The 26571-nt window shown below is 38.0% G+C and overlaps 1 protein-coding gene across 2 annotated transcripts in view; it reads left to right on the top strand.

Moving 5' to 3' along the window:
- XIRP2 (xin actin binding repeat containing 2) overlaps positions 1-20613 on the top strand; it is a 74061-nt gene extending 53448 nt beyond the window's left edge. The window contains exons 4-9 of one of the 2 annotated variants that reach the window (XM_070476104.1): positions 229-339; positions 719-791; positions 1729-1859; positions 2521-11839; positions 13945-14078; positions 18703-18791. In XM_070476104.1, the coding sequence (XP_070332205.1) occupies positions 229-339; positions 719-791; positions 1729-1859; positions 2521-11839; positions 13945-14039 (9729 nt within the window). In that variant the 3' untranslated portion in view covers positions 14040-14078; positions 18703-18791. Of the gene's footprint in view, positions 1-228; positions 340-718; positions 792-1728; positions 1860-2520; positions 11840-13944; positions 14079-18702 lie in introns of both variants that reach the window. The other variant, XM_020894883.2, reaches the window with a different exon arrangement.
- The last annotated feature ends 5958 nt before the right edge of the window (positions 20614-26571 follow it).

The raw sequence follows: 26571 nt of genomic DNA, 5'->3' as shown, positions 1-26571 counted from the left end.
AAAGGAATGACACCTGCCAACACCCAGCAAGATCCATTCAGCGTTTCTGACCTAAACAACTGTAAGATACTAAGCTTGTGGTCATTTGTTACAACAGTCAAGCAAAGCAATATACTGAGGAAACAATTTTTTTCAGAAGTCTCTTTCACTGAAATTGCACTAATAAAATAACAGTTAAAAATTTCAGAATTTTCTTAAGGCATTGTCTATTCATTCATTCATTTTCAGGAGGTAATCCGTAGCAGCCAGGTCGACATTTCAAGAAGCAGCCAGGAAATGGAAAGAAATGAACCAGAAATTTCCGAAGCACACAAAATTGATGTTCTTGGAACAGAAATGGTAACTACTTAGAAAAAAAACACTTTCCACACAGTTTCCAGAACTGTGTGGACATTCTGATCTTGTTATAAACAATTGTTTTTATTATCCTTTATGCATTTAATACCAATACACATCAGTGTCTCTTTCCCCACTTTGAAGTCTGAAATATAAAGTGAGAACCATAAAAATACAAGGGTACTTTAGGTGTCCATTCGTATATGTTCTGTTACAGCATGAGCTCATGCATTAAAATAAATGGTCAGTGTTTAATTCACATCTCTCTATGTGTACTGAAGTCTTGAATGAAAATCACTCGGCAATGTAGAATACATGTGCAATCCTGAAATAACTGATTTCTTAAAAACAATTATTTATTTAAAATTATCTTTAAACACAGGTCTCTCATCTTGAAAAGCACACTGAGGAAATAAACCAAGCTTCTCAGCTCCATCAATATGTTCAAGAAACAGGTAAGAATCTGATATTATTTGATTTGAATATACCTTTTTACTGTTGATGCTTCTATGTTTGAATAGAGGACTTCCAAAGCACAAGCCTTCCCATTAAATAAAGTTAGTAACTATTATTCACGATCCTAACGGAGACAGGGCAGTATTTCTATATATAATTAGGTTCTGTCTATGCTAAGAGATGCAACAAGCTTCTAAAATAGTTCATTGCCCTTCAACCTTATGATGTATCCAAAAAGCCTAGAAGGTGATAAGCCAGTCACCTCTGAACTGTTTTTGCCTTAAGGATCTAGAATAAACTTGATGTTCATTAAGCTCCTTGGGAACAGAAAAGTTATCTAGATTGTATTACTTTTAATGATAAGTCTAATTCTCCAACCTACAGAAATGAGATTAGATTCCAGGTAAACTTGTGCAGATCTGCATAAAATGGGTACAGAGTGTCTTGCCTGTAAAAGGGGAATGAGTTTTGCTGTTCCTAAGTGCTAAAAGGGAAGATTTAAGACAATTGTGACCCAAATGTTACTTAACTATATCTGAATTTGGTTTTATTGTAGTTTTGCTTAAGGAAGTAGATCCTTTTCTGTTCTTCTGCTGTTCTTTTCTTACTGTTCTTGCTGTTCTTTTATAACTTTTATTATTATGTGAGCACAACAGTAAAACATGCTTGTAGAAAATTTGGAAAATATATACAATTAAAATAAGTAACAGCTTCATAACTTATGACTTTCCATCCAGTAACCACCATCATTTTTCTTCCTATATTTCTTGACATTTACTAACTTACCTAGTGAAGTAGTGCCATATGTATACACTTATATCCTGAATACTTTTATTTAACTTACATTATAAGAAGTTTTCCATAGTATTATAATGACTTCTCAAACATCATGTTTATTAGTTACATAATATCCATGGTGTTCTTTTCTGTTTATAGTCATAGATACACCTGAAGATGAAGAGATTCCAAAGGTTTCAACTAAGTTTTTAAAAGAACAATTTGAAAAGTCTGTCCAGGAAAAGGTCCTTTATTCTGACAAAGAATTGACCCCAGCCAAGCAGACTAAGGTAAGATAATTTCTCTGCACAGAGACATGTTAAGTATAAAACCACATGTAAACACATAACATTTTCAAATTATTGAATGAAGAGGTTTTTCAATAGCAAAAAATATCCTGAACCAGTACTTATTCTGTTCCATAAGAAGAATATTATTCTACATGAGAAAAGCAGTAGAGAGAATTAAAACTCTTCTCACTAAAGCAAATTAGGGGAGAAAAAATTATATATGCACTTAAGTTTAATAATTAACATTAGATAAAGTAATAAAGCCAGTTTTTAAATGTCATCTGCTTACTCTGTTGTGTTTAAAATTCCAAGGAACACAAAACAACCCTCAAAAGTACTTTAAGGTTTTAATTGTCTCCCTCTAGATTACTCTGCATAGCACATTAAGTAAAGAAGGAAAGACAGTCAAGATTATGGGTAAATGTTAAAATACTGAGTTCCTGATGTATTGAATAGGGAATATAATTCTAAAAAGTGCAAATGGATTATAGGAAAGATAATAACATATACTGAATGTTACTTTGAAGTCGGTCTCTAGATGGAGTCTATCACCTGTTGTTCCCAATGGAGATATCATAGCATGGGTAGGTAAAAGACAGTGCCCAGAAAGTCTCCACCACTATACTCATCTTTATAAGATTTGATTTTCTCTCCCTTAAAGATTGAAAGTGAATCTGAAGAGACTTTAAAGCCATCATCAATTGTGGGTACCTCTTCTACTTCTTACACTTCAACCAGCCAGAAGAAGGAAACATCAGCCACCAGATACCGTGACCACAGTACCACTTCCTCAACTCTGGCACAAATCAATGCCACTCCTTCAGAAAAGACAGAAGAATTTCCTCCTCCCCCACCCGACATGCTTCAACCTCCAGTAGATGTGACAGCATTTTCCCAGTCCCCTGAACTCCGCAGCCCTCCTAGAATACCACCCGTCCCCAAAGAATTATACTCCAAACAAAGAAATTTGTATGAATTAAACCGTTTATATAAACATATCCATCCCGAGTTAAGGAAAAACTTAGAAAAAGATTATATCAGTGAGGTTTCTGAGATTGTTTCTCGTCAAGTGAATGCGGGGAGCTCAGTTTCAGCAGATGTGCAACAAGCCCGGTATGTTTTTGAAAATACGAATGACAGTTCTCAAAAAGGTCTGAACACAGAAAGAGAACACTTGGAATGGGATGAAATTCTGAAGGGGGAGGTGCAGTCCATGAGATGGATCTTCGAGAATCAGCCATTAGATTCTATCAACAATGGCTCTCCAGATGAAGACAACAGCTCCAAGGGCATTGCTGATCAAGAGATCATCGCTGGTGGTGATGTGAAATATACCACATGGATGTTTGAAACCCAACCCATCGATACTCTGGGGGATCATTCTTCTGGCACTGAGGAACATGCTGAGAAAATTCCTGAGTTGGCCAGAGGAGATGTCCACACAGCCCGGTGGATGTTTGAAACAAAGCCGTTAGACTCAATGAATAAATTGCATCAAAGTCAAGAAGAGTCAATAGCAACTGCCATAAAGGACATAACCGGGGGGGATGTCAAGACTGTGAGATACATGTTTGAAACTCAACATCTGGATCAACTTGGACAACTTCACTCAGTAGATGAGATGCACCTATTGCAACTCAGATCTGAGCTCAAAGAAATTAAGGGGAATGTTAAGAGAAGTATAAAATGTTTTGAAACGCAACCGTTATGTGTTATTAGAGATGGCTCAGGTCAAATGCTAGAAATTAAAACTGTTCACAGAGAAGATGTTGAAAAGGGGGATGTGAGAACAGCACGTTGGATGTTTGAAACACAGCCCCTAGACACAATTAACAAAGATATAACAGAAATTAAAGTCATCAGAGGAATATCCATGGAAGAAAATGTCAAAGGTGGGGTGAGTAGGGCCAAGTGGTTGTTTGAAACTCAACCTTTGGAGAAAATCAAAGAAGAGACAGAAAAGGTCATCGTTGAAAAGGAAACAGTAATAGGTACAGATGTCTCTAAAAAGTGTTGGATGTTTGAAACACAGCCATTAGATATTCTGAAAGAAGTTCCTGATGCAGACCATCTAAAGTCTGAAGAGATAATAGGGGGTGATGTACAAACTACTAAGCAACTATTTGAAACACTTCCAATAGAGGCTTTAAAAGATAGCCCTGATGTAGGAAAACTTCAAAAAATTATTGCTTCTGAAGAAGAAAAGGGGGATGTCAGGCACCAAAAATGGATTTTTGAAACCCAACCTCTGGAAGAGATTAGAGAAGATAAAAAAGAGTACATACGAACAGTGAAACTTGAAGAAGTTGACAGAGGCGATGTAAGGAATTATACACATATCTTTGAATCAAACAACTTGATTAAATTTGATGCCTCACATAAAATAGAGGTGGAAGGAGTCACAAGAGGTGCTGTAGAATTAAATAAATCACTCTTTGAAACAACACCATTATATGCCATTCAAGATCACCTTGGAAAATACCATCAAGTAAAGACAGTCCAGCAAGAAGAAATCCTAAGAGGTGATGTAAGAAGCTGTAGGTGGCTTTTTGAAACAAGGCCCATTGATCAGTTTGATGAAAGCATTCATAAATATCAGATAATTAGAGGAATATCTGCTCAAGAAATACAGACTGGGAATGTAAAATCTGCTAAGTGGCTATTTGAAACCCAACCACTTGATTCGATTAAACATTTTAGCAATACGGAAGAAGTAGAAAGTAAAACTGAACAAGTCACTGATATTGTTAAAGGGGATGTCAAAACCTGCAGATGGCTTTTTGAAACCCAGCCAATGGAATCTCTCTATGAAAAAGTTTCATTAATGACTGGCAGTGAAGAAATTCACAAGGGAGATGTCAAAGCCTGTACCTGGCTCTTTGAAACTCAGCCACTAGATACCATAAAAGATGACTCTGAAGCAACAGTCAAATTGCAAACTGTGAAACAAGAGGAAATCCATGGTGGGGATGTTCGTACAACATGTTTCCTTTTTGAGACAGAAAATCTGGACAGCATACAAGGAGAAGAAGGAAAGGAGATCAAAGCCATGGAAATGGATATCCAAGCTGGGGATGTCTCCAGCATGCGGCATAAATTTGAAAGTCAGTCCTTAGATTCTATAAGTTCCGGTTCAGAGGAGGTTTTGAGAAAGATCAAAACCCTAAAGACTGAAGATATTCAGAAAGGCAATGTTTTAAATTGTAGGTGGCTCTTTGAAAACCAACCAATTGACATGATAAAAGAAAGTCAAGAATGTAATGAATTAGTTAAGACAGTGACAGACATACAAGGTGGAAATGTAAGAAAGGGGTGCTTTATTTTTGAGACGTTTTCTTTAGATGAGATTAAAGAAGAATCGGACTATATTAGCACCAAGAAAACAATTACTGAAGAAGTAATAAAGGGCGATGTAAAAAGCTATAGAATGCTCTTTGAAACCCAGCCACTTTATGCAATTCAAGATCGAGAAGGGTTTTATCATGAAGTGACTACAGTTAAAAAGGAAGAGGTAATTCATGGAGATGTACGAGGGACAAGGTGGCTTTTTGAAACAAAACCATTAGACTCAATTAATGAATCTGAGACTGTGTATGTGATTAAATCTGTCACACAAGAAGACATTCAGAAGGGAGCTGTTAGTTCTGTTAGATACAGATTTGAAACCCAGCCACTGGATCAGATTGCAAAAGAATCATGTGACATTGTGCCCACTGTGGACTGTATTCAAGGTGGGGATGTAAGGACAAGTAAACAATTCTTTGAGTCTGAAAATTTGGATAAGAATACTTATGTAAGAACAGTAAGTGTCAATGAAATACAGAAGGGCAATGTTAAAACATCCACTTGGCTATTTGAGACCCATACTCTAGATGAACTGAGAGGAGAAGGGTCAGAATATGAAAATATCAGAACAGTCACCCAGGAAGACATGCAGAAAGGTGATGTGAAGCAGGCAGTGTGGCTCTTTGAAAATCAAACTTTGGATTCTATTAAGGAAGCAGATGAAAGCATCACAAAAATCACCAAGGAAGAAATCCCTCCTGCTGATGTCAAGACAACTACATGGCTCTTTGAAACCACACCCCTTTACAAATTTACTGAAAGTAGGGTAGAAAAGGTGGAAATTATTGGCAAGAGCATTAAAGAAACCTTAGGAGAGCTATACTCTCAAAAAGTTATCGAGGCTCCTGGAATTATCATTGAAGCTGATGAGGTTGGGGATGTTCGAATGGCAAAATACAAGCTAATGAACCAAGCATCACCTGAGATACAGAAAGAAGAAATTGTCAAGGTTGACCTCAGAAATATAATGGTGAACCTTCTTTCCAAAAGAGACTCTAAGAAAAGAGAGATTTTGGTCAGTGAAGAAGAGAAGGGAAATGTTAATCTGACCAAAACTCAGTTATTAAACAGATCAACAGAATTTCATGCTGAAAAAGAAGAGATAGTGAGTGGTGATGTCCAACAAGCAATAAAAAACCTGTTCTCTGAGGAAAGATCTGTAAAGAAAGGGATTTTGATTCAGGAAGATGAAAGAGGCGATATTAACATGACTATCTACTGTCTTCTTCATGAAAACGCTGGTGACACAATTAAGCGGGAAGAAGTAGTAGGGGGTGATGTAAAACGTACAATTCATAATTTGCTATCTTCCATATCAAACAATAAAATATCTGAAAGGGCTAAAATTGATGCCTCTGAGAGAGGAAACGTTCAGTTTTTTACAACATGCATAGAAACTGGAGCTTTGGATTATCTCAGGCAACTTCAGACAGATTCAAATGAAATACTAACAGGTAGGAAACAAGAAAAAGAGGAAGAAATAATTGGTGGTGATGTAGAAGGCACAAAACTGTTATTAAAGAAAAGGCGATCTCAGGTTGAACGTACTGTTAATGAAACTGACATCATCCCAGGAGATGTGCATAATACAGTTAAGGTTTTTCTGACAGAGCCTCAGAATACATCTTGTAAGTTACCCAAAGAAGAAATTATTAAAGGTGATGTGAAGTCAACCCTAAACTCCCTCAGCCAGGCCGTAAGTCAGAAAACAGTGGCTAAAACAGAAGAAATTATAAAAGGTGACATGCTGACCACCCTCAAGTCACTTAAGGAATCAAGTCAAAAATGGAAGAACTCTAAACAGCCTGATGTCATCCCTGGGGATATTGAGAAAGCTATTGAATGCCTTGAAAAGACTGCACATACCAGAACAGAAATACTTAAAAAGGAGCTTATCCTAGATGACCTTGAGGAATCGTTAAGGAATCTAAAAGAAACACAAAGAGCTTTCAAAGAGGTAAATAAAAGTGCAGTCAAAGACGATGTGCAGACTGTGATGGCAGGATCCAAAGAAGAGCAGAAAGCAGGGATTCATCAGGTGACTGTCCAGAGGGACAAAAAAAGCATTCTTCAGCCAAGACCAGGACCCTTTGAGCCAGCAGCCAGGTGGCAGGAGGGAACAGACGTTCTCAATCAAGCTACAGACAAATCTTGTCATGGAGATTTAATGGAAGAAAGAACTGAGGTTAATCTTCCAAAAGCCCCCAAAGGCACTGTAAAGATTGTCATAGATCGTGAACAAAACAATGATGCTCTTGAGAAAAACCTTAGAAAACTATCTAATTCACACCAAGTGGGTATCTGGACTGATAACACGACAGAGCAACATCTTAGGGATGAACACGCAAGCGGACAGTTGACTTCAACCCTGTCAGTTAGGGAACACCGAAAAACCAAGGGATCAGAGACGGCGAGAGAACAGAAGGAGGCTGTCTTTTGGCAATCTACTGATAAAACATTTGGAAAGCAACAGACTGACACTTGCGAACTGAGGAATGACCACCGGAAGATTGAGATTTTCCCTGTCAAGAGTCCTAAAAATACCAAAAACACTAAAACATCGATGGTTACACAAAGCCCTAGGCCTGGTGTAACCCAGGGTCCAGTCTACAAGATGGCTGGAGAAACATGTGAGGTTTCAGAGGACTTTCAAAAGCAGACTCTGTTAAAGCAAGAAAAGCAATATTCTAATAAAGATATAATGAAAAAGAATGTGACCCCTCAACCAGGGTGGCAGACTTTGCCTGTGAATCAAGACATGTCAAATGTAACAGAAATGAAAGTCTCCCAAAAAAGCCACAATCAACTTAAGGCAACTGACAAAAAGCAGACTGATAGTCATCTGAAGAACCAGGACTTTCTAATGAAGACAAATACCTCCAAAGACTTAAAAATGGCAATGGAAATGTCCTTTAATCCAGTCAAATTTAACCCTGAAAATAATGCAAAGGAAAACGAGTTCCCTCTTCCACCTCCATCTCCACCTCCTCCTCTACCTTCCAATGCATCATCTGAAATTGAATTTCCTCTTCCTCCTCCACCTCCTTTAACGATGTTGCCTGAAAAAAATGTGTTTCCTCCTTCACTGTCCACTGAGAAGATACAGGCTGAATTTGAAAATTTTCCAGGCCTCCCTCTTCCTCCACCACCAGAAGATGAGAAATTTGAAAGAGAATGCCTATCCATGTTTCCACCTCCACCCCCTCCTCCTCCAGCTCCAACTCTAAAACCAGCACATCTCCTTTCTTCTTCTGTTCAAGAAAAGCGTAATGGAACATTTATACAACACTCTCAAGAGGAAGCCTCAAGCTCTCAGGCTAAAGTCATAACAGGAAAATCTGGAGGACGTTTGCCACCTCCCACACTCCCCAAACCCAAGTTTCCCAAGAAGATAGAAGATATAAAGAATCATAGTTCCCCAAAAGTTGATTTGGAAAATTCTCTCCCAGATACAGAATGTAAAATGAGTCCCTCAAAGGATCAGAAAAGAGTAATAATGGCAACTAGCAGTGAACACATAGAGACAAAGCAGAACGTATCTAGCAAAAGTCTTGACAAAAGAAAACAACTATCTATGGACTCTACAAGGTCTTTCTCACAGGCAGTTCCAGAAAGTTCACCACCCAACAGAAAACCTATAGCACCTCTCATAAAATCTCATTCATTTCCAGCAGGCTCAGGACAGCAAAGTCCAAAACCTTATATGAGAAAATTTAAAACACCTTTAATGATTGCTGAAGAAAAATACAGACAACAAAGAGAGGAGCTTGAAAAACAGAGACAGGGGAGTTCAGGCTACAACATAGTTAGAACAGAAAGCCAAAATCAAAATGTATCAGAGTTGAAAAAGGAAATGCTGTTACAAAAATCAAAGGAGGAGGTCCCCCTAACTGGAATGGATTCAGAGGTCATTGTGGCCCAAACCAACACAGTCTCTCAAAGTCTTTCTCAAGAACTAGGGGTCTGTACTGATAACCAGCTTTCCACAACACCAGCAGCGACATTGTCTGTCAAGGGGTTCCAACATGTTCCAGCAACCTTGGGAGGCAAAGATACCATGAAAAAGGAAGTTTTGCAGAGCTCAAAGGATATGATCCAATCTAAATCAGCTTGTGAAATTAAACAGAGTAAGCAAGAATGTAGGACACAGCAAACACAACAGAAGCATCTGGAGCAGTTGCACTTGCCCCAAAGCAAACCAGTTTCCCCCAGTTTCAAAGTTAAAACCATCAAGGTTCCAATTCTAGACCATAAGTTAAATGAAACAAACCACAGCTATGAAAGTCATAACAAGCAATCTGAAGTTGATATTCAAACCGTTACCAAACAACAGTACCAGGAAACTGAGAAAACAGAAGCAAGGATTGAAGGCAGTAGCAATAAGCAATCGGTGACTGAAAAATATTATCATTTACCTGCAAAGGAGAAGAGAGTAACAATACAATTGCCTACAGAAACCACAGGGAAAAGCCACGAAAGCAAGCTCAATATAGCTCATGAGAAGCAAAGAGAATTTAGAGAATCTGAGAGTGGGAAGCTGTTAAGAAGTGAAGAAACAATTCAGGGACCACCAATGATTGGTCCAAAGAAAGAAAGTCTAATAGTTGAAACACAACAAGAACATTTGAATAAATCAGCTCAGAAGGTAGTTGAACAAAAGGTTGCTGAGGCACGTCTTGATTCTCAGACTCAGAATTTTCAGCAAACACATACACAGTCTTTTGAAAGTCAAGCTGAACATAAAAAATTGCCCCAGCCAAATAATAATCTGCAGGAAGAAAAATATCTTGGCGTCAAGGGCATACAACAGAAACAAGTCTTTTCTAATACTAAAGAGTCAAAGCAAGAGATTACACAGAACAAATCTTTATTTTCCTCTGCGAAAGAATCCCAGCAGGATGATGGAAAACGTGCTGTAAATGTGTTGGAATTCTTGAGAAAACGTGAAGAACTACAACAGATTCTGTCTAGGGTAAAAGAGTTTGAAGCAGAGCCAGATAAAAATGGCCTTAAGACATTTCAGACGCTGTTAAATATTATTCCAGTATGGCTATTAAGTGAAGAAAAAAGAGAATATGGAGTTCGCATTGCTATGGAGAATAACATAGAAAAAATCAAAGAAGAAATAACATACATTAAGACTCAGGCAGAGGATATGCTTGTGTCCTGTGAAAATACAATTCAAACGGCCATGATATCGTCTAAAGCAGGAAAGCAGAGAAATAAAGCTACCAGTCTTAATGAAACATTATCTAAAGTGTCCAATGCTAATGTCAGTTACAATAAAAATATCCAGCAGAAAGAAAATACAATTGTGGAAAAAGCAGAGCTCCACCAGGTAGCAACGCATCAAGAAACTACTGCTCATCAAGTGAAAACCCATCAGGAAATTAAACTAGACGATGCCAAGGTTCCTCCTCCGTCTTTAAAAACACGCCCACCGTCACCAACTTTCATAACAATCGAGTCTACCGCCCGGCGAACAGAAACCTCTCCTAAGGATGAGCTTTCCCAGTCCCCTAAAAAGGACAGTTCTGCTGAACCATCACCAAGACCATCACAGCCAACTAGAATCCTCGGAGCAAATACCTCCCCTTCGCCACCCAAGAGTCGCTCCGAACAACTTGTGAAGCTCAAAGACACCACTGCGAAGTTATCCAGAGGGATCATCCCTCCTTGTTCGTCGATAACCCCGGTTCCCATCGTGGAGAAGAGGTCTGAGATCATCACGTCTCCTGCAACACTTCGCCGTCAAATTAAGATAGAGGCTCGTGGTAGGGACTCTCCACCTACAATCACAATACCTATAACTGTAAATCATGCTGATAGTGGTTCTTTCAAAGAATCCATGGAAGCTCAAGAGGAAGTAAGGAAAGTAGAGAAAAGGTCGACTTACGTTCACAAAGATGGAGTAAATTCCGCTAAAGACGTGGTGCCAGATACTGAGAGTTTTGACGCAGTGGAAATCATCCGCAAAGTCGAAGGACCTTGCCTGTCAGAGCACACGCAGAGATACGAAGCCGCCAACAGGACTGTTGAAACGGCTGAAAATTTCATGAGTGACCATGAAAATGAAATAAACAGGTGGTTCAGGGGATTTGAGGATGGCCTAAGTTTTGACACACAGTCAAATAGAAGAGTTTATGTAAATGGAGAAGCAAATCATAATATAAAACAAGAAAGCCGTTCATTTTGTAAGGAGGAATTTGGATTAACATCTTCAGAAAGCACTAGCTTTACAGGTTTTTCTCACAGTCGTCCTGGAGAGCTGCAGGAAATGATGCCCATTAAGCTGCCCAGCATACGCTCTGAAACAAGGTCTCGCAGTGAACATTTCTCAGGTGTGGATGCATTTGAGAGTCAGGTTGTTGGGTCGAAGACGACAGTCTCTTCGTCACATGGCTCGGAAGCTGGCAGATCTCGCTTTGACTTCAAGCATGCCCCACCCACCTATGAGGATGTCATCGCTGGCCACATTTTAGATGTTTCTGATTCACCTAAAGAACTCAGGAGGAATTTTCAACAGACGTGGCAGGAGAGTGAAAGAGTTTTTGAAAACCTGGGATATGCAACCTCAGATGCTTCTGCAACTGAGATGGAAACCAGCTTCCAAGAGGAATCTGCATTTATACGTGGTAAATGACCTAGCAAAGAGTGAAGTAAGATTAACCCTTTAAAGGCACAGAACTAAGACGACTTGCAATTAAAAGAGTACATGGAAAGAACTAAACAACATAACTTAAAACTAACAACTTTCCCTGGTTGTTGCTATCCTTCCCTTTACCATGCTTGCTTTTACTACTTTCTCTTTACAAAAGCATTTAATATGATTCACCAGCCCTGTGTGAGACTAACAAACACTACTATATAGGTTATTGAGACCTGTGTTTGTCAAGGTAAAGAAGGCTTTGGATAAAGCAGCAGGTATAATAATAATTGTTATTGTGATAGCATTAATTATTTATATGGAATTATATATGTATTAATTATTGTATACCATTAGTACATTATGAGTGTTTCTTATTAAAATATTATTTTATACACTTGTTAAAGGCAATATGAGATAATATTTCTTGACCTATAATTGATAGATTTTTAACTGCCAGACTTAAGTGGTATTTGAGTTTGCATTCAATACAACCTGGTAATAATCCAAGAAACAATTTACACTCGGCATATGTGCTTTAAGGATATTCATTGATTGGGATCTCTGACAAAAGTGTAGGTACGAAATTAGACCTTTTGTATATGTAATTATTGCTGCTGAGTTGGGTGGAATTGGCTCTCTAATGCCACTGCTATTTTCCCTCTATAATTGATTTTCTTTTGCCTTTTTTAAACCCCAAATTATAGCTCAGTTGGCCTCGTTCACAGATAAACATGGACAATAATTTTAAAATATAATCATATTTGGAAGAAGAGAGATTTAAAACACATGAACTTAGTACAGATTTTTTAACATCAGAGAACAGCTCATTTCTTTATATTTTCCTCCTTTTTACAATTAATGAGGCTTCACAATAAAAAGATTTAACATAATTAATGTAGCCCATTATTATGGATAGATTAAAAGAAATAGCAAGCCTAAAAATAAAAACTTCTGAAACTAATAATTCTGCCCTTATCATATTTGCAACATATGTGTCTACTTTATCAGGTTAATATGATTTCTTAATGTACTGGCTTCTGGCATAATTAAGCAAAGCTGTCTAATTTCAAATTTCAATTTTAGTTTCTGTTAACTAAAGACATAAAAAATACCAGGAAACTGGTGTTAAATATAGAAGTGTGTCTCCTATTAGAACAAAATAAACAAAGGAGATTTCTTAGTAGCCCAAATTGAGCATCAAAACATTAAAGTGTGTGTATATAATATTTATTTATATAAAGAACAGTGCACATATATGCTCATATATAAAACTACTACAAAAGCTTATTCTTACAGAATAGTTGTGAGAATCAAAACAATACTATGGCAAAAGTTGTGTCAGTTTTGAACCACTATGCAAACACTGCTAATATAACTATGCAAACACTTGGTAATTTAACTACGATTACTCATAGGAACTGGCATTCGCATGTGACTTTGGTAGAGGTAGGGAAATCGTTAAGAGGCAGATACAAGAATCCCCAAAGCCCTGAAATCTTAAGCTATTTAGACTGAGGACAAATGGCCCTGAATAGTTCAGTGTATTTAGGAGTCTCCTCTTATTGTTAAGAATTGGTGTCACAGAGTCAACAGTAAGTCATCAAGAAAATACCTAAACAAATAAAATATCAACTGAAAAAATATATGTATATATTTTAGAAAATTTCTACAGAATACTTTAAAGACTAAAACTTTAGACCAAGTTAGGTATAAACTTTTATATATATGGAAAGTTCAGTCACTTAGAGTGATAAGTGGTCTCAGGAGGTCTCCTCATGGCCGATTTTCCTATATATTCTTTTCGGTGTATTAAAGTTAATGAACACATTTTACTCATGTATATTTTGAAAATAATAAAAATTAACTTGTACCATGTATAAATAGTAGAGAAACCAGAATAAGGTTGATTGTACCAGAACCATAAGCCTAATAGCAGATGCCCTACATCCAGAGAAGGAACATCGAGACCAGTTGTGTTAGAGCTTTCGACACTAACTGCATGGCCAGTTAATATGCTATTACTGTTTGTTTTGTTTTTACAATGTGACTGAAAACAGTATTACATAAGCTCTTATACATTTTTATTTTTAGAAACTGCAACTCCAAGACAAGGAAGTATGCATACTTTGTCAAAAGACGGTTTATCCAATGGAGTGCCTAGTAGCAGACAGGCAGAGTTTTCATAAATCCTGTTTCCGCTGCCACCACTGCAACAGTAAACTGAGGTAAAACTGTTTTGTGGCCTGGGGCACAAATATTCAAAGAGCTTGCAGTATAATTATAACATCATGTCTCTACAAAGACGTCAGTTTTTCCAAATCCTGTTGCCATCAGTTAAAACAACAAATGGAAATGTGGTCATTTTCTATGTTGCTCAGGATGGCTGTTACCTTTTTCTTTTGATGTTTTGCTTTCTTAAAATTCAGAAGGGTCCCTTTAGTCCAAGCATGAAGATCACATAGATAAGAGAAATAACTCACCACCACCAACCTCTCCCAATGCCATGCTCCATTGCGTGAGCAGAATGATCTTTCTAAAAATGCAAATCTGGGATCACTTCCTAGTTTTAAACATATAATGGCTTCTTCTATTCCCCAAATTAACATATAAATATGAATTAGAAAGCAATTCAGTATCTCGTCCCTTCTCATCTCCCAACACCCATCCCTCCTGTTGTATGTTGCTTTTCATGAAGACTGAATTTCAGTTCCTCAAAGTTATTTTTTTCTCTCAGATCTAGCTGATTCCAAATGTTGTTGCTGCTCCTTGGAGGAGTTTTCCCATGCCTCACCCCCAGATCATTCCTCAGACCTCAACTGAGACTTCATGTCTTTGAAGTGACCTGCTTTTACCCCTGTATATGGATCGCAGCATCTGCTGTGCTCATCCCATTCTAACACAGTCTAGTGTAATTGTCCCTGGCTGTAGGAAATGTGTCAATGTTTGTTTTGTCAATACCAAGTAAACCCAAACATACAATAAGGACTCAAAAATATTTATTCAATGACTGTTATGTTTTAAAAGCACTATGTAAAACCCAGGCTTCCCTGCTGGCTCAGATGGTAAAGAATCTGTCTGCAATGCGGGAGACCTGGGTTCGATCCCTGGGTCAGGAAGATCTCCTGGAGAAGGGCATGGCATCCCACTCCACTATTCTTGCCTGGGGAATCCCCATGGAGTAGGGTAACTAGTAGGCTACCCCTAGTTCTTGGGGTCAGAAAGAATCAGGCACAACTGAGCAATTAAACATAGTACAGCACATATAAAACCCACAGATACAGAAAACCAAGCAAAGTAAATATGTGGCTCACTGAATTATAAAGTGAACACTTCAGAAACACTATCAAGATCAAGAAATACAACATTGCTAGCCATTCCTTTGCCCTGTGCAAACATAACCAGTCTCTTGCGTGTAAGTAAATATCATCCTTTGTAGTGATTGTTTCCTTGCAATTTACAGTTTTATTTACCCAAATGTGCTTTCATAAATTCTGTACTCTGGTTTTATTCTTTTTTAAAAATATCTTTCAAGTCTTTTTTTTTTTTTAAACAATCTATAGGCTCTCCATCCATTCCTTTCATTCCTTATTGTTCACTTGTGAAAGACCCAGGACATTTGAACTGTGGAGTTTTGCACAGTCTGGAGCTGCTGATTGCACACTCATACTGCAGTTCATATGCTCCATTATCCTCTGTATTTTCAAAAACTGTCAGCTGAATCCAGGTTCTGGATTAATTCTAGTTTAAAACAAGATTTGATTCCTTTTGGAAGAACATAGGGAGTATTGACAAGAATATACTTAACACAGTATGTCAGCTTTTCTCTCCTTTTGTGACATAGCAGATGTTGAAGGTTATAATACCTATATCCATTCAATGATGTCTGCAAAATGCCAATACTCAAATTCTGTTCTTTATTTTTTATTATTAGAATACTTTCACGGAAGCTGCTTCCCTGTATTTGGTATTTGGTTACATGGTGATACAGTTAACTTTTTAAAAGGCAGAATAAGTCCGTAATTCTTTTCCTTTATTCATCAGTTTTGTCAATGTTTCAATTATTTATTTAACAATTTAATAAGTTTCTTATCTCCTAGAGATAACCATAAACTCACAGATTTACACGTGTTTACACAAACAATTATCATTACTGAAACAGTTATTCTATACCTGGCCAGTGGAAGTCACTTCAAGTTGTCTCCTGAGTCCTTTTGACAGAACCCAAGTCATTTGTGATGACTTCCTCTTTATCTGATAGGACTAGATGTTCCATGCTCATCTTATACATTTACTGGCCCAGGTGCAGAATCAGTCATTTCTCTGAGCCCTGGTTTCTTCTAGTGAGAAATGTAAAATATTTCAAGACTATAATTTTGATGCCCTTTCTACTAGTTGATCACTATTTCTAAGCTTTTCAGTGTTAAGATCTAGTAAATATTTACATATACAGAAAAAAATAGGAATTCATAGTGATGTTTTCAAACTGAATTCAAAATTTCATGGCTTTTGCTTAGCCTCTTCTCTGTGACAGCTGTATCTTCTTCTACTTCAGGGCTTCTGGTTCTCAAAGACAAAGCAGATAACAGAGTTAGACTATCCCATATTCATTTGAACAACAGTTTTAGAAAAACAAAACTATCAGCACCACTAATTTGATTATCAAAGCATTAAAAAATGTATTTGCTCCACTGATCACTCACACCCCATTTTTTAAAATAGTTGTACTGGGTCTTTGGTGTCATCGTACATGTTACATGTTACATGTTATAGTACTTCCCCGTGTGCCCTCTTTCATCTGTTTTTATAGAACAATGTATTTAATCTAACCCACAATCCTTATGTTGACATTTCCTTAGTCCTTATGGTTGCTCAAGCTTATTTTCAAGTAGATTCCTTAGAAAAGGCTCATAGGAAGTTTATTCCTTTAGTTCTTACATACTGATAACAATTTGTGATCTTTCAGGATGTAATTTCATTCTTATTTATATTGGGAAATGCTCTTTAAATGATAGCTTTTTAGTATTTAACTTGTTTCATAATTTTATTTTCTTATTCAGGAACTCCTACTATATATTTTTCATTTATGGTTATTATACATTTTTTATCTTTTAATTTTCCTATTTTTCTTTAGTGAAAGTGTTAGTTGCTCAGTCATGTCCAAAGCTGAGACCGCATGAGCTGTAGCCCACCTGGCTCCTCTGTCCATGGAATTCTCCAGGCAAGAATACTTGGAGTGGGTTTCCATTCCCTTCTCCAGGGGATCTTCCCAACCCAAGGACTGAAACCAGGTCTCCCACATTGAAGGCAGATTATTTGCCATCTGAGCCACCAGGAAAGTCATATTTTTCTTAAGATGTTTCCTATTGATTTGCTCTTGTTTTTCTTTTAGTTTGGTTTTTATTGCTGACATGTTTGACTTTTTCCTTTTATTTCTGTTTTCTTCTTGATACCTGACACCTTCTTTATTACTTTTTCTAATTATTACTATTTCTAATTCTTGCTGTTCTTTTGGGTCTTTTATCATTTTCTTAATGTCTTTTAGCTCATTTTGAAATAGTAGGTTAAAAGTTTGATGTTTCAAGAACATGTTTTTCTATCATGTTTTCATTGCCTACAATGATGATGCTCCTTATTCTTTCACTTCTTATAATAACTTTATATACTGTTTGGTCTTGATACTTTGCTGTTGCTTATTTTTATATGAAGTTAATTTATGCAAATCTTGGAAGGAAGCAAAATTCAGGATGGTCTTCCCAACTTCACAACCTTTTCTAATTTTCTTATACTCTTCAAGAAACTATGGTGCCTTGATTCCTGGGATTTCCTGTCTTGAATTCTCTCGCTCATGTTGACTGGGACCTTTTGATTTCTGTCATCGTTGTTCACCTCACTTTTGATTCAATTCCCATGTTTGCTTTTCACAGTGTAGGATCTAAAGGATCCCAGTGGGTCAGTTTTGAGTTTAATTTCTCCAGACTCTTCAGACTTTCCTGCCACAGGGCTTTTGCACTCTCACTGGCTATTGAAATGCCAAAACTTCTCCCAACTTGAGCTGCTGTTGTCCGATTGGCATGTGATACTTTCCAGAAAATAGTGATTGACTCTTTTGTAGTCTCATATCTTCAGGTCCATCAGACACCTGCCTTTCTCCCTCTGTTGTCATCCATACGCATGCGACTATTATGCTAGTCTTGTAGCCGATGTCGGTTTGTCCTCACCTCCTTGTATTTTGAGGTTGATGAGGATACCTTGTCACTTAGTTTTGTTGTAATTTTATCCTTGGGTTTTTAGTTTTTCTCTCCATTTTTATGTAGCGATTCAGAAATATTAAAAAACGATGCTTCTGCCTTTGACTAAATGTGATGTTAATTTTAACAGGCATTTCTATTTGTTAATATTTCCAAAGAGACAAGATAAAAAATTGCATGGACAAGCTTTCCAATTCATTCATTCAAAATTCAGTTAACTAGGAAGTTCAAATAGTTAATTTTTGTATGCTATTCAGGATTTGTTGAAAACTGCAGCCCCTCACAATTCTCTGAGTTAGCAAAGATTTAGTCCTACCATTTTACATCATCCTTAACTACATATGCATTACACTATAGCACCTGTTGTACCAGTACCTGACATACAGCATGAAATTCTGACTACTGCGAGACAAGTATTATAGAGGGCATTAGTGGTGAATATTATCTAACAGGAATGTTCAATTAATAGGCACGTTCCTATTGCCAGTAAGTTAATTGTACTCAATCTCTGATTCATTGCTCGAAATAATCAATTCCCTAACTCTGTATGAATTTGCAGTGTATATATAAAATGTTAAAAAATGTTTTTTCTTTTTGACAGTTTGGGAAATTATGCCTCACTTCATGGACAAATATATTGTAAACCTCACTTTAAACAACTTTTCAAATCAAAAGGAAATTATGATGAAGGTTTTGGACACAAACAACATAAAGATCGATGGAACTGCAAAAATCAAGGCAGCTCAGTTGACTTTAGTCCTAATGAAGAACCAAATATGTGTGAAAACAATGTGGAAAATATCCCCATGCTTGGAGAACTTAATAAACATTTAGATGCTGGTAACAGTGAAGGGCAAAGGGATGATTTGAAAAAATGTAGAAAGAGGGGAAAATTAAAAATCATTTGGCCTCCTTCCAGGGAGATACCTAAGAAAACCTTCCCCCTTGAGGAAGAGTTCAAAATAAGTAAACCTAAATGGCCACCGGAAATGACATCCCCTACATCTGCTGAATTTAAAAGTGGATCACTGATAGAACACATGAAAACTGTGGAAAATAAAGGACAAGAACGAGATAACATTTCTTTCCTGCAGCCATGCCTGCAATCCATCCACATGTGTCAGAAAGAAGATATTACAAGAATCAAAGAAATGGAAACATACAAAACAAGAAAAGAGAAGAAGGAAGGAAATAAGGATGTACAAGATAAGGTGAATGAGGCCGAAGATACAAAGAATAAGAGGAAAAGTGAAATGGATCTTAATGACAACAATAATGCGGTTGTGCAGAGTGCTGAGAAAGAGAAAAATGAAAAAGCTAATGAAGCTGATGGTGCAGAAGTTTTACAGGTTACTAACACTGATGATGAGGTGGTACCAGAAAATCGTAAAGAGAATTTGAATAAGAATAATAATAACAATTATGTAGCAGCATCATATCTGAATAATTGCAGGCAGAAGACATCTATTTTAGAATTCCCTAATCTATTGCCACTGTCAACTGAAGCATACTACACTGCAAATGAATATCAAATTGAAAACTTAGAAAATGCTTCTAAACTCTCGGAGTTACTTGGTATATTTGAATCTGAAAAGACTTACTCAGGAAATGTGCTGGCTGTGACTCTCGATAGGCAGACTGACAGAGCTACTGCTGGCAGGCCTGTGCAGTCTGTCCCCAGGTCAGGCCTCAATGATGGGAAAAGTTCAATGCCCTCTTCCGAGACAAATATTTTCAACATCAAAGGAAACCACTCAAATAATAAAAACCTACATTTCTTCTTTTCGAACACTGTGAAAATTGCTGCTTTTTCCAAAAGGAATGAGAACATTTTTAAGCATAATTTAATAGATTCTGTAGATCATATTAAAAATATGCCATGTTCGTACCTAAGAGCATTGGGGAAGGACATCAAACACCACTGGCATGGGCAAACAATAGGAGCAGCACAAGTCAAAGGAGACACGGATTTTGATGCTCCGAGCTGTGAATTTACAGGCAAGCCTCCATTGCCCAGAGTGGAAGTCCAGTCTGAACAACTCACAGTGGAAGAGCAAATTAAAAGGAATAGACACTACAGTGACACTGAGTAGAATGTCCCTGGCCACTTGCAGTCACACTCAGGCACTGAGAAATATCAATGTTCTGAAAGAAGACTTTGGGGGTTTTGATAACCTTTTGTCGAATTTGTAAACATTCAGAAATCTCATATCTATCACAATGGATATAATATATCCATTGGATCCACAGTGGATATAATAATTCCTTGTATTACACTAGATGATGTTTTTCATAATTGGTTTGAATCTACTTTTAGTCTGAATGGAATCAAGAGATGAAACATTCTTGAATGTTTTCTTGTCAAATGGTACTTAAGTGTGTGCTCTGTTTTTTCAACATGCCAGATTACATCATGGTGACATTCTGTACTCTGATATTTATCACCAATTCTTACACTTCCTCTATAATTTCTGCTGAAATAAAATTGAATCACCTGGGGTGCAAACCAAAACATTTGTGTCTCTTTTCTCCATGTATATTTTCATTCAGCATGTATGTTTTCATGATTTAGGAAATATCTATTTTGCAGCAAGTTTTTAATACACAAACACACACTCCTGGAAAAATTAAATACTAAGCCAGAGCCACAGTATTATTAGAAAATATAAAATATTCTTTCTCTTTTTTGCTCTTTTTATAAAGATACAAGAACTATTATGGTTGTTTATTTACCTTTGTTAAACTATCATGGAACATGCCTATAAACATTTAAGAAAAACATATCACTTTTCATCAAAATAATGTGAAGTTCATACTCAGAAATCAACTGAACGTGAAAAGTTTTAGAAGTTACTTTAAAAAATTATGGCACACATTTTTAATGTTTACTATATATGCAATTGGTGAACATATAAATGATATCACTACATTTTGTCAGATTTTTTTCTTACCCTATTTAATGGATATCAATTTTTGTTACAAAACACTGTCTTTTGAAAATTTCACTTCCGAATTTTCCTTTCCTCAAATACATGTGATAATTCTGAGAAGAAAAATAATGTTAATGTAAGTGAGCCACTGCATGTTGACTTCAGTTCAGTTCAGTCGCTCAGTCGTGTCTGACTCTTTGAGACCCCATGAACTGCAGCACGCCAGGCTTCCCTGTCCATCACTAACTCCAGGAGCTTACTCAAACTCATGTCCATTGAGTGTGACACCATCCAACCATCTCATCCTCTGTCATCCCCTTCTCCTCCTGCCTTCAATCTTTCCCAGCCATCGAGGTCTTTTCCAATAAGTCAATTCTTCGTATTAGGCAGCCAAAGTATTGGAGTTTCAGCTTCGGCATCAGTCCTTCCAATGAATATTCAGGACTGATCTCCTTTAGGATGGACTGGTTGGATCTCCTTGCAGTCCAAGGGACTCTCAAGAATCTTCTCCAATACCACAGTTCAAAAGCATCAATTCTTTGGCACTTAGCTTTCTTTATAGTCCAACTCTCACGTCCATACACGACTGCTGGAAAAACCATAGCTTTGACTAGACAGACCTCTGTTGGCAAAGGTCTTTTGTCGTCAAGAATATGAAAAGGCATGTTGACATAAAATGTACATATATGAAATAGGACTTATCCTGTATTTTTCTACATGAGCAGAAACCGTTGCCTTTCTATCAAGTGTGAAACCAAAATGTAATGTTAAAACTCATTCTTTTTCGAAATTATAACAATTCCCTCTTAGTATGTTCTCAACAGGTTCCTAAGACATTATTTATTTGCCTGGGTTGCCAGATAAAGTACCACATACTAGATGGCTTAGACAACAGAAATTTACTTTCTCACAGTTCTGAAGGCTGGATGTTCAAGATCAAGGTGTCTGCAGGATTGGTTTCTCCTAAGGCCTCTCCTTGACTTGCAGACAGCTGCCCTCTCTGCGCCCTCACATGGCCTCTTCTCTATGCAGGTGTACTGCTGATGTCTCTTCCTCTTCCTGTAAAGATATTAGGCCTATTGGATTGGGGCCCCACTCCAGTAACTTCATTTAACCTTAATCACCTCTAATACAAACCCTACCTCCATATATAGTCACATTGGGAATAAGGCTTCAACATATACATTTTTGGGGAGTATATTTACCCAGTTTAATGGAGTACTGTGGAAATCTGCAAAGAAAACAGTTAACTGTGGTACTACAATAACAAAATTATTGTTTAAATTGAATTATTCCACTTTTTATCTACTCTTGGAATATTTATTATTTATTTATTGGCTTCCTGTTGGCTCAGTGGTAAAAATCTGCCTGGCAAAACAGGAGACACAGGAGATGCAAGTTTAATCCCTGAGTTGAGAAGATCCACTAGAGATGGAATGACAACCCACTCCACTATTCTTGCCTGAGAGATCCCATGGACAGAGGAACCTGGTGAGCTACAGTCCATGGGGTCATAAAGAGTTGGACATGACTGAGCCACTGAGCATACACACACATTATTCATTTGGCTGCACTGGGTCTTAGTGGTGGCATGTGGGATCTTCCATCTTTGTTGCATCATGCAGCATCTTTAGTTGTGGCATCTGGGATTCTAGTTGTGGCACACATAACCTTTAATTACATCTTGTGAGATAATATATGCTAAGATTACACAAAAATTTCCGTAGAGAGAAAATAATTTATAAATGATGATGGCAATATCTTGAGATTTAGTTTCTTAATGTCAGTTGCACTTATACAAAAGTGGTTTGCTTTACAAAATTTCTACCTTGGGATTCTACTCATTTAATTTTGGTACCCCAGTCCACATAACTGTCAGTTATGTTAAAACTTGGGATTAAAATTAGCTAATGTAGATAGATATCAGGGAAGACAATAGAAAAATATGAATTGTTCTTTTGTTTAACCTTCATTCAACAACAACATATTGTTTTAAAACCTTCTTTATCAGAAATAATTATGACTGCCTCACCTTCCTTGGGTAACATGTAAGATTTTTTAAAAATTCAGATATATTTGGGGAGAGAACAAGATGGCAGAGGAGTAGGTGGACGTAGAGTATGTCTCTCTCCATGGATAAATCAGGAAGACACCTTCAGACACAGAAGTACATGCCGAACACCAGCTGGGAGTGGACAGGAGTACCTGACCAGTGGAAAAGAATATATAGAACCACCCAAAACACAGTAGGAGAAAGGAACTAAGGGGGAAAATAGGAGTGTTAGTAGGACTGGACCTGCCCTCGGCCAGTGGAGGAACTGAAACAGAGATCCAATCCCCACATCAGAGCAATTGTCTGAGTCAGAGGAGAAACATTTAAGGCCAAGAGTGAAACAGCTGATCTGTGGCAGCCTAAATGAAATGAGAATCAGACAGTCCTTGCTAAAGCCATACATACCCCAGACAGGCTCACAGGTCTGCTGGAAGGCGCAGCAGCTGGGAGCTGGAGTTTAGGGATTGTGGAGCAATCCCAGGGCGAGGGCCGCTGTTGACTGTGGAGAGACAGATCAGTGGGATGTGAGGGAGGAGACTGTGGTGGGAAATACCTGTGGAGGAAAGTCTGGCAGCCACAGAAGCAAAGTGACACTGCTGAGTCATGCATAGGGGGTGAGGCCATCACCATAGCCTCTCTCTCCCCACACGCCAGCATCGGCAGCTGAACAGTAGAGAGGCTGGCCCATCAAAGGCCTGATGCACTGATCTACAGAGTAGGACCCCACCCAGGGTGCCCCTTTAAGTGCCTGGTGTGCTGATCTACAGAGTAGGACCCCAGCCGGGGGGGCCCCTCCGTATGCCTGACGTGCAGAACAACAGAGAAGGACCCCAGGCAAGGGAGCCCTCTATGTGCCTGAATGGGCAGAGCTAGGAGAAAGACTGGCCAAAGGGGCCTTCTGATCGCCAGCTACAAGAGGCTGGAAAACAGACTCTGATAGGGCCATAGCTTCTGTGGCTGAGGCAGTCTGTGTCCCCGCACACTTGGCACTGCCAGGGTCCCCACAAGCCAAGAAGCTGCGCCACCTTCACGCTCAACTCCCACTGGGGCGGAGCTGCCACAGGCAAAAAAGGTCTTGCATCTATGCAGACAGGGTCACGTTGGTCGTGTTCGACTCTTTGTGACCCTGTAGACTGTGGCCTGCCAGGCTTCTCTGTCAGGGAGGGGGCTCTCCAGGCAAGAATACTGGAGCATATTGGCCAATACTGGTTCCCATACCCTTCTAAAGCACTATATTTCCTGCTTCCCTATCCACAAACTCCCCTGAGTATTTGATGCTTCCAGAACCCCTGCGACCCAAGCAGCTGCACCGCCTCCACACCTGGCCCTCACAGGGGCAAACCCAAGTCCTCCAGGGCAGCCTCAGGAGCAAACCCCAGTGGACGACCCACATGCAGAGGTGGAAATAAAACCACAGTTGAAACCCAGGGGCAGTGTGGCTAAGGAAGAAGACCCGAAACCTTCCCACCAGCTGTACAAGCTGAGGATTAAATCCACACGATCAACTAGGCAGACTCTGTGTCTATGGAATATAAAAAAGGACACTGAGAGCTCCCACAAAAGAAAACACACTAGTTCTGACAGCTGTGGACATTGGAGGCAAGAACACAGAGGAGTAGGACCAGATTAGAGTCTGAGCTGCCCCCACAGCAGGTCCAGAGACCAGCACAGGGTTTGCGGGCATCCTAGGGAGGTGAGGTGGACTGTGACTATCACCAAGAGAAAGGACTCTGAAGCAGCAACTCAAGAAAAACTATTTTTCTTATGTTTTGGCTTGTTCTGTAGATTCTTATGGATTTTTTCATTCCCCCCACCCCATTGTAGTAGTTGATTTTATTGGCACTATGAAATCTAATTAAACTTTTGAACTTTTTTTCCCCCTCAGTCACATTTGTTATTGTTGTTATGAACCTCTGCCTCTACATTGAGCATCTGCAGTTCTGTAGAGTTTTCCTTTTTTTGTTGTTCTTTTCTCTTTTTCTAATTTTAATTTTTAATTTTTTAACCTATTATTATTTTCTCTACATTTATTCATTTGTTTGCTTTTCCTACTGTTATTTTCCCCTTGCAGTTAATCTTTAATGTATATAAATCTTCTTCATCTACCTCTATTTAACTTTGCATATCTATTCTTTCTTTCCTTTCCTCTCAACATATTTGTTAGTTTTGTTTTCATTGCTTTATTCCCCAATTGGCACCTTGCTTTAGTTTTGTTTTCCAGTTTGTGCTTTAGTTCGCTTTGTTCCGGTAGATATAATTTTTGGTCTCCTTTGTTTGCCAGGTCAATCTATTGTATTATTTCTGTTGGACTGTTTTGATTTTGCTTATGGGTGTATAGATGTATGTGTATACTCAGTCACACTTTTTACTGTTGTTATAAACTTCTGCCTCTACATTGGGCTTTGGCAGTTCTGTCAAGTTTTCCTTTTTTCCCCTTTTTTTCTTTCTTCTTCTGTTTTTTCTTTTCTTTTCTCTTTTGTAATTTTAATTTTTTAAAACCTATTATATTTTTTCTACATTTATTCCTTTGCTTGCCTTTCCTACTGTTCTTTTCCCCTTGTAGTTAATCTTTAATGCATATAAATCTTCTTCATCTACCTTTAACTTTGCATATCATTCTTTCTTTCTTTTCTTTCTTTACTTTCCTCTCAACATATTTGTTGGGTTTGTTTTCATTGCTTTATTCCCCACTTGGCACCTTGCATTAGCTTTGTTTTCTAGTTTGTGCCTTAGTTAGTTTTGTTCTTAACTGGTAAATATAATTTCTGATTTCCTCTATTCACCAGGCCAATCTACTGTACTTTATTTTTGTTGGACTGTTTTGACTTTGCTCATGGATGTATATGTATATGTGTATATTCCATTACTTTAATTATTATTTGCTGATTTTGTAACTGCAATTTGTCTGGAGTTCATCTTTGGTTTCTCATTTTTGGATATTTGTTTTAATCTCACTTAATGCCATAAAAAACACCACTTATGGAATCTTTGTTCTTGACCAGAGATGAAGCCCCGAGCCTTTGGAGTGGAAGCACTAACTCCAAGGCCCTAGACTACCAGAGAATTAATCCTAGGGAGTATCAAACATTGAGAACACAAACAAATGAACCCATTTGAATACAAGACTCAGCATCATCCAACGACCAGTAGTAGTCTATGCAGGACCCCTCATCTAAACAACAAACCAAAAGTACAAACTCAATCATCAGAAGACAAGATTACCACCTCACTCAGTCTTTCCATCAGAGGAAAAACAGACAAACAAACAAAAACTCAGCACAAATCTCACCCTATACAAAGCTTACGCAAACCACTGAGCCAAACTTAGGAGGGCAGAAGCCAAAAGGAAGAAAGAATTCAACCTTGAAGACTGGGAAAAGGAGACCTCAAACACACTAAGTTTAAAAAAAAAAAAGATAGTGAAAAGGAAGAGAAATACTTCGCAAATGAAGGAGCAAGCTAGAAACACAGAAGTCCAAATAAATGA

Source organism: Odocoileus virginianus, chromosome 13 (assembly GCF_023699985.2).
Source record: "Odocoileus virginianus isolate 20LAN1187 ecotype Illinois chromosome 13, Ovbor_1.2, whole genome shotgun sequence".
Classification (NCBI taxonomy): domain Eukaryota; kingdom Metazoa; phylum Chordata; class Mammalia; order Artiodactyla; family Cervidae; genus Odocoileus; species Odocoileus virginianus.
The sequence above is the reverse complement of the archived record's forward strand: the minus strand, read 5'-3'. Positions and strand labels throughout refer to the sequence as shown.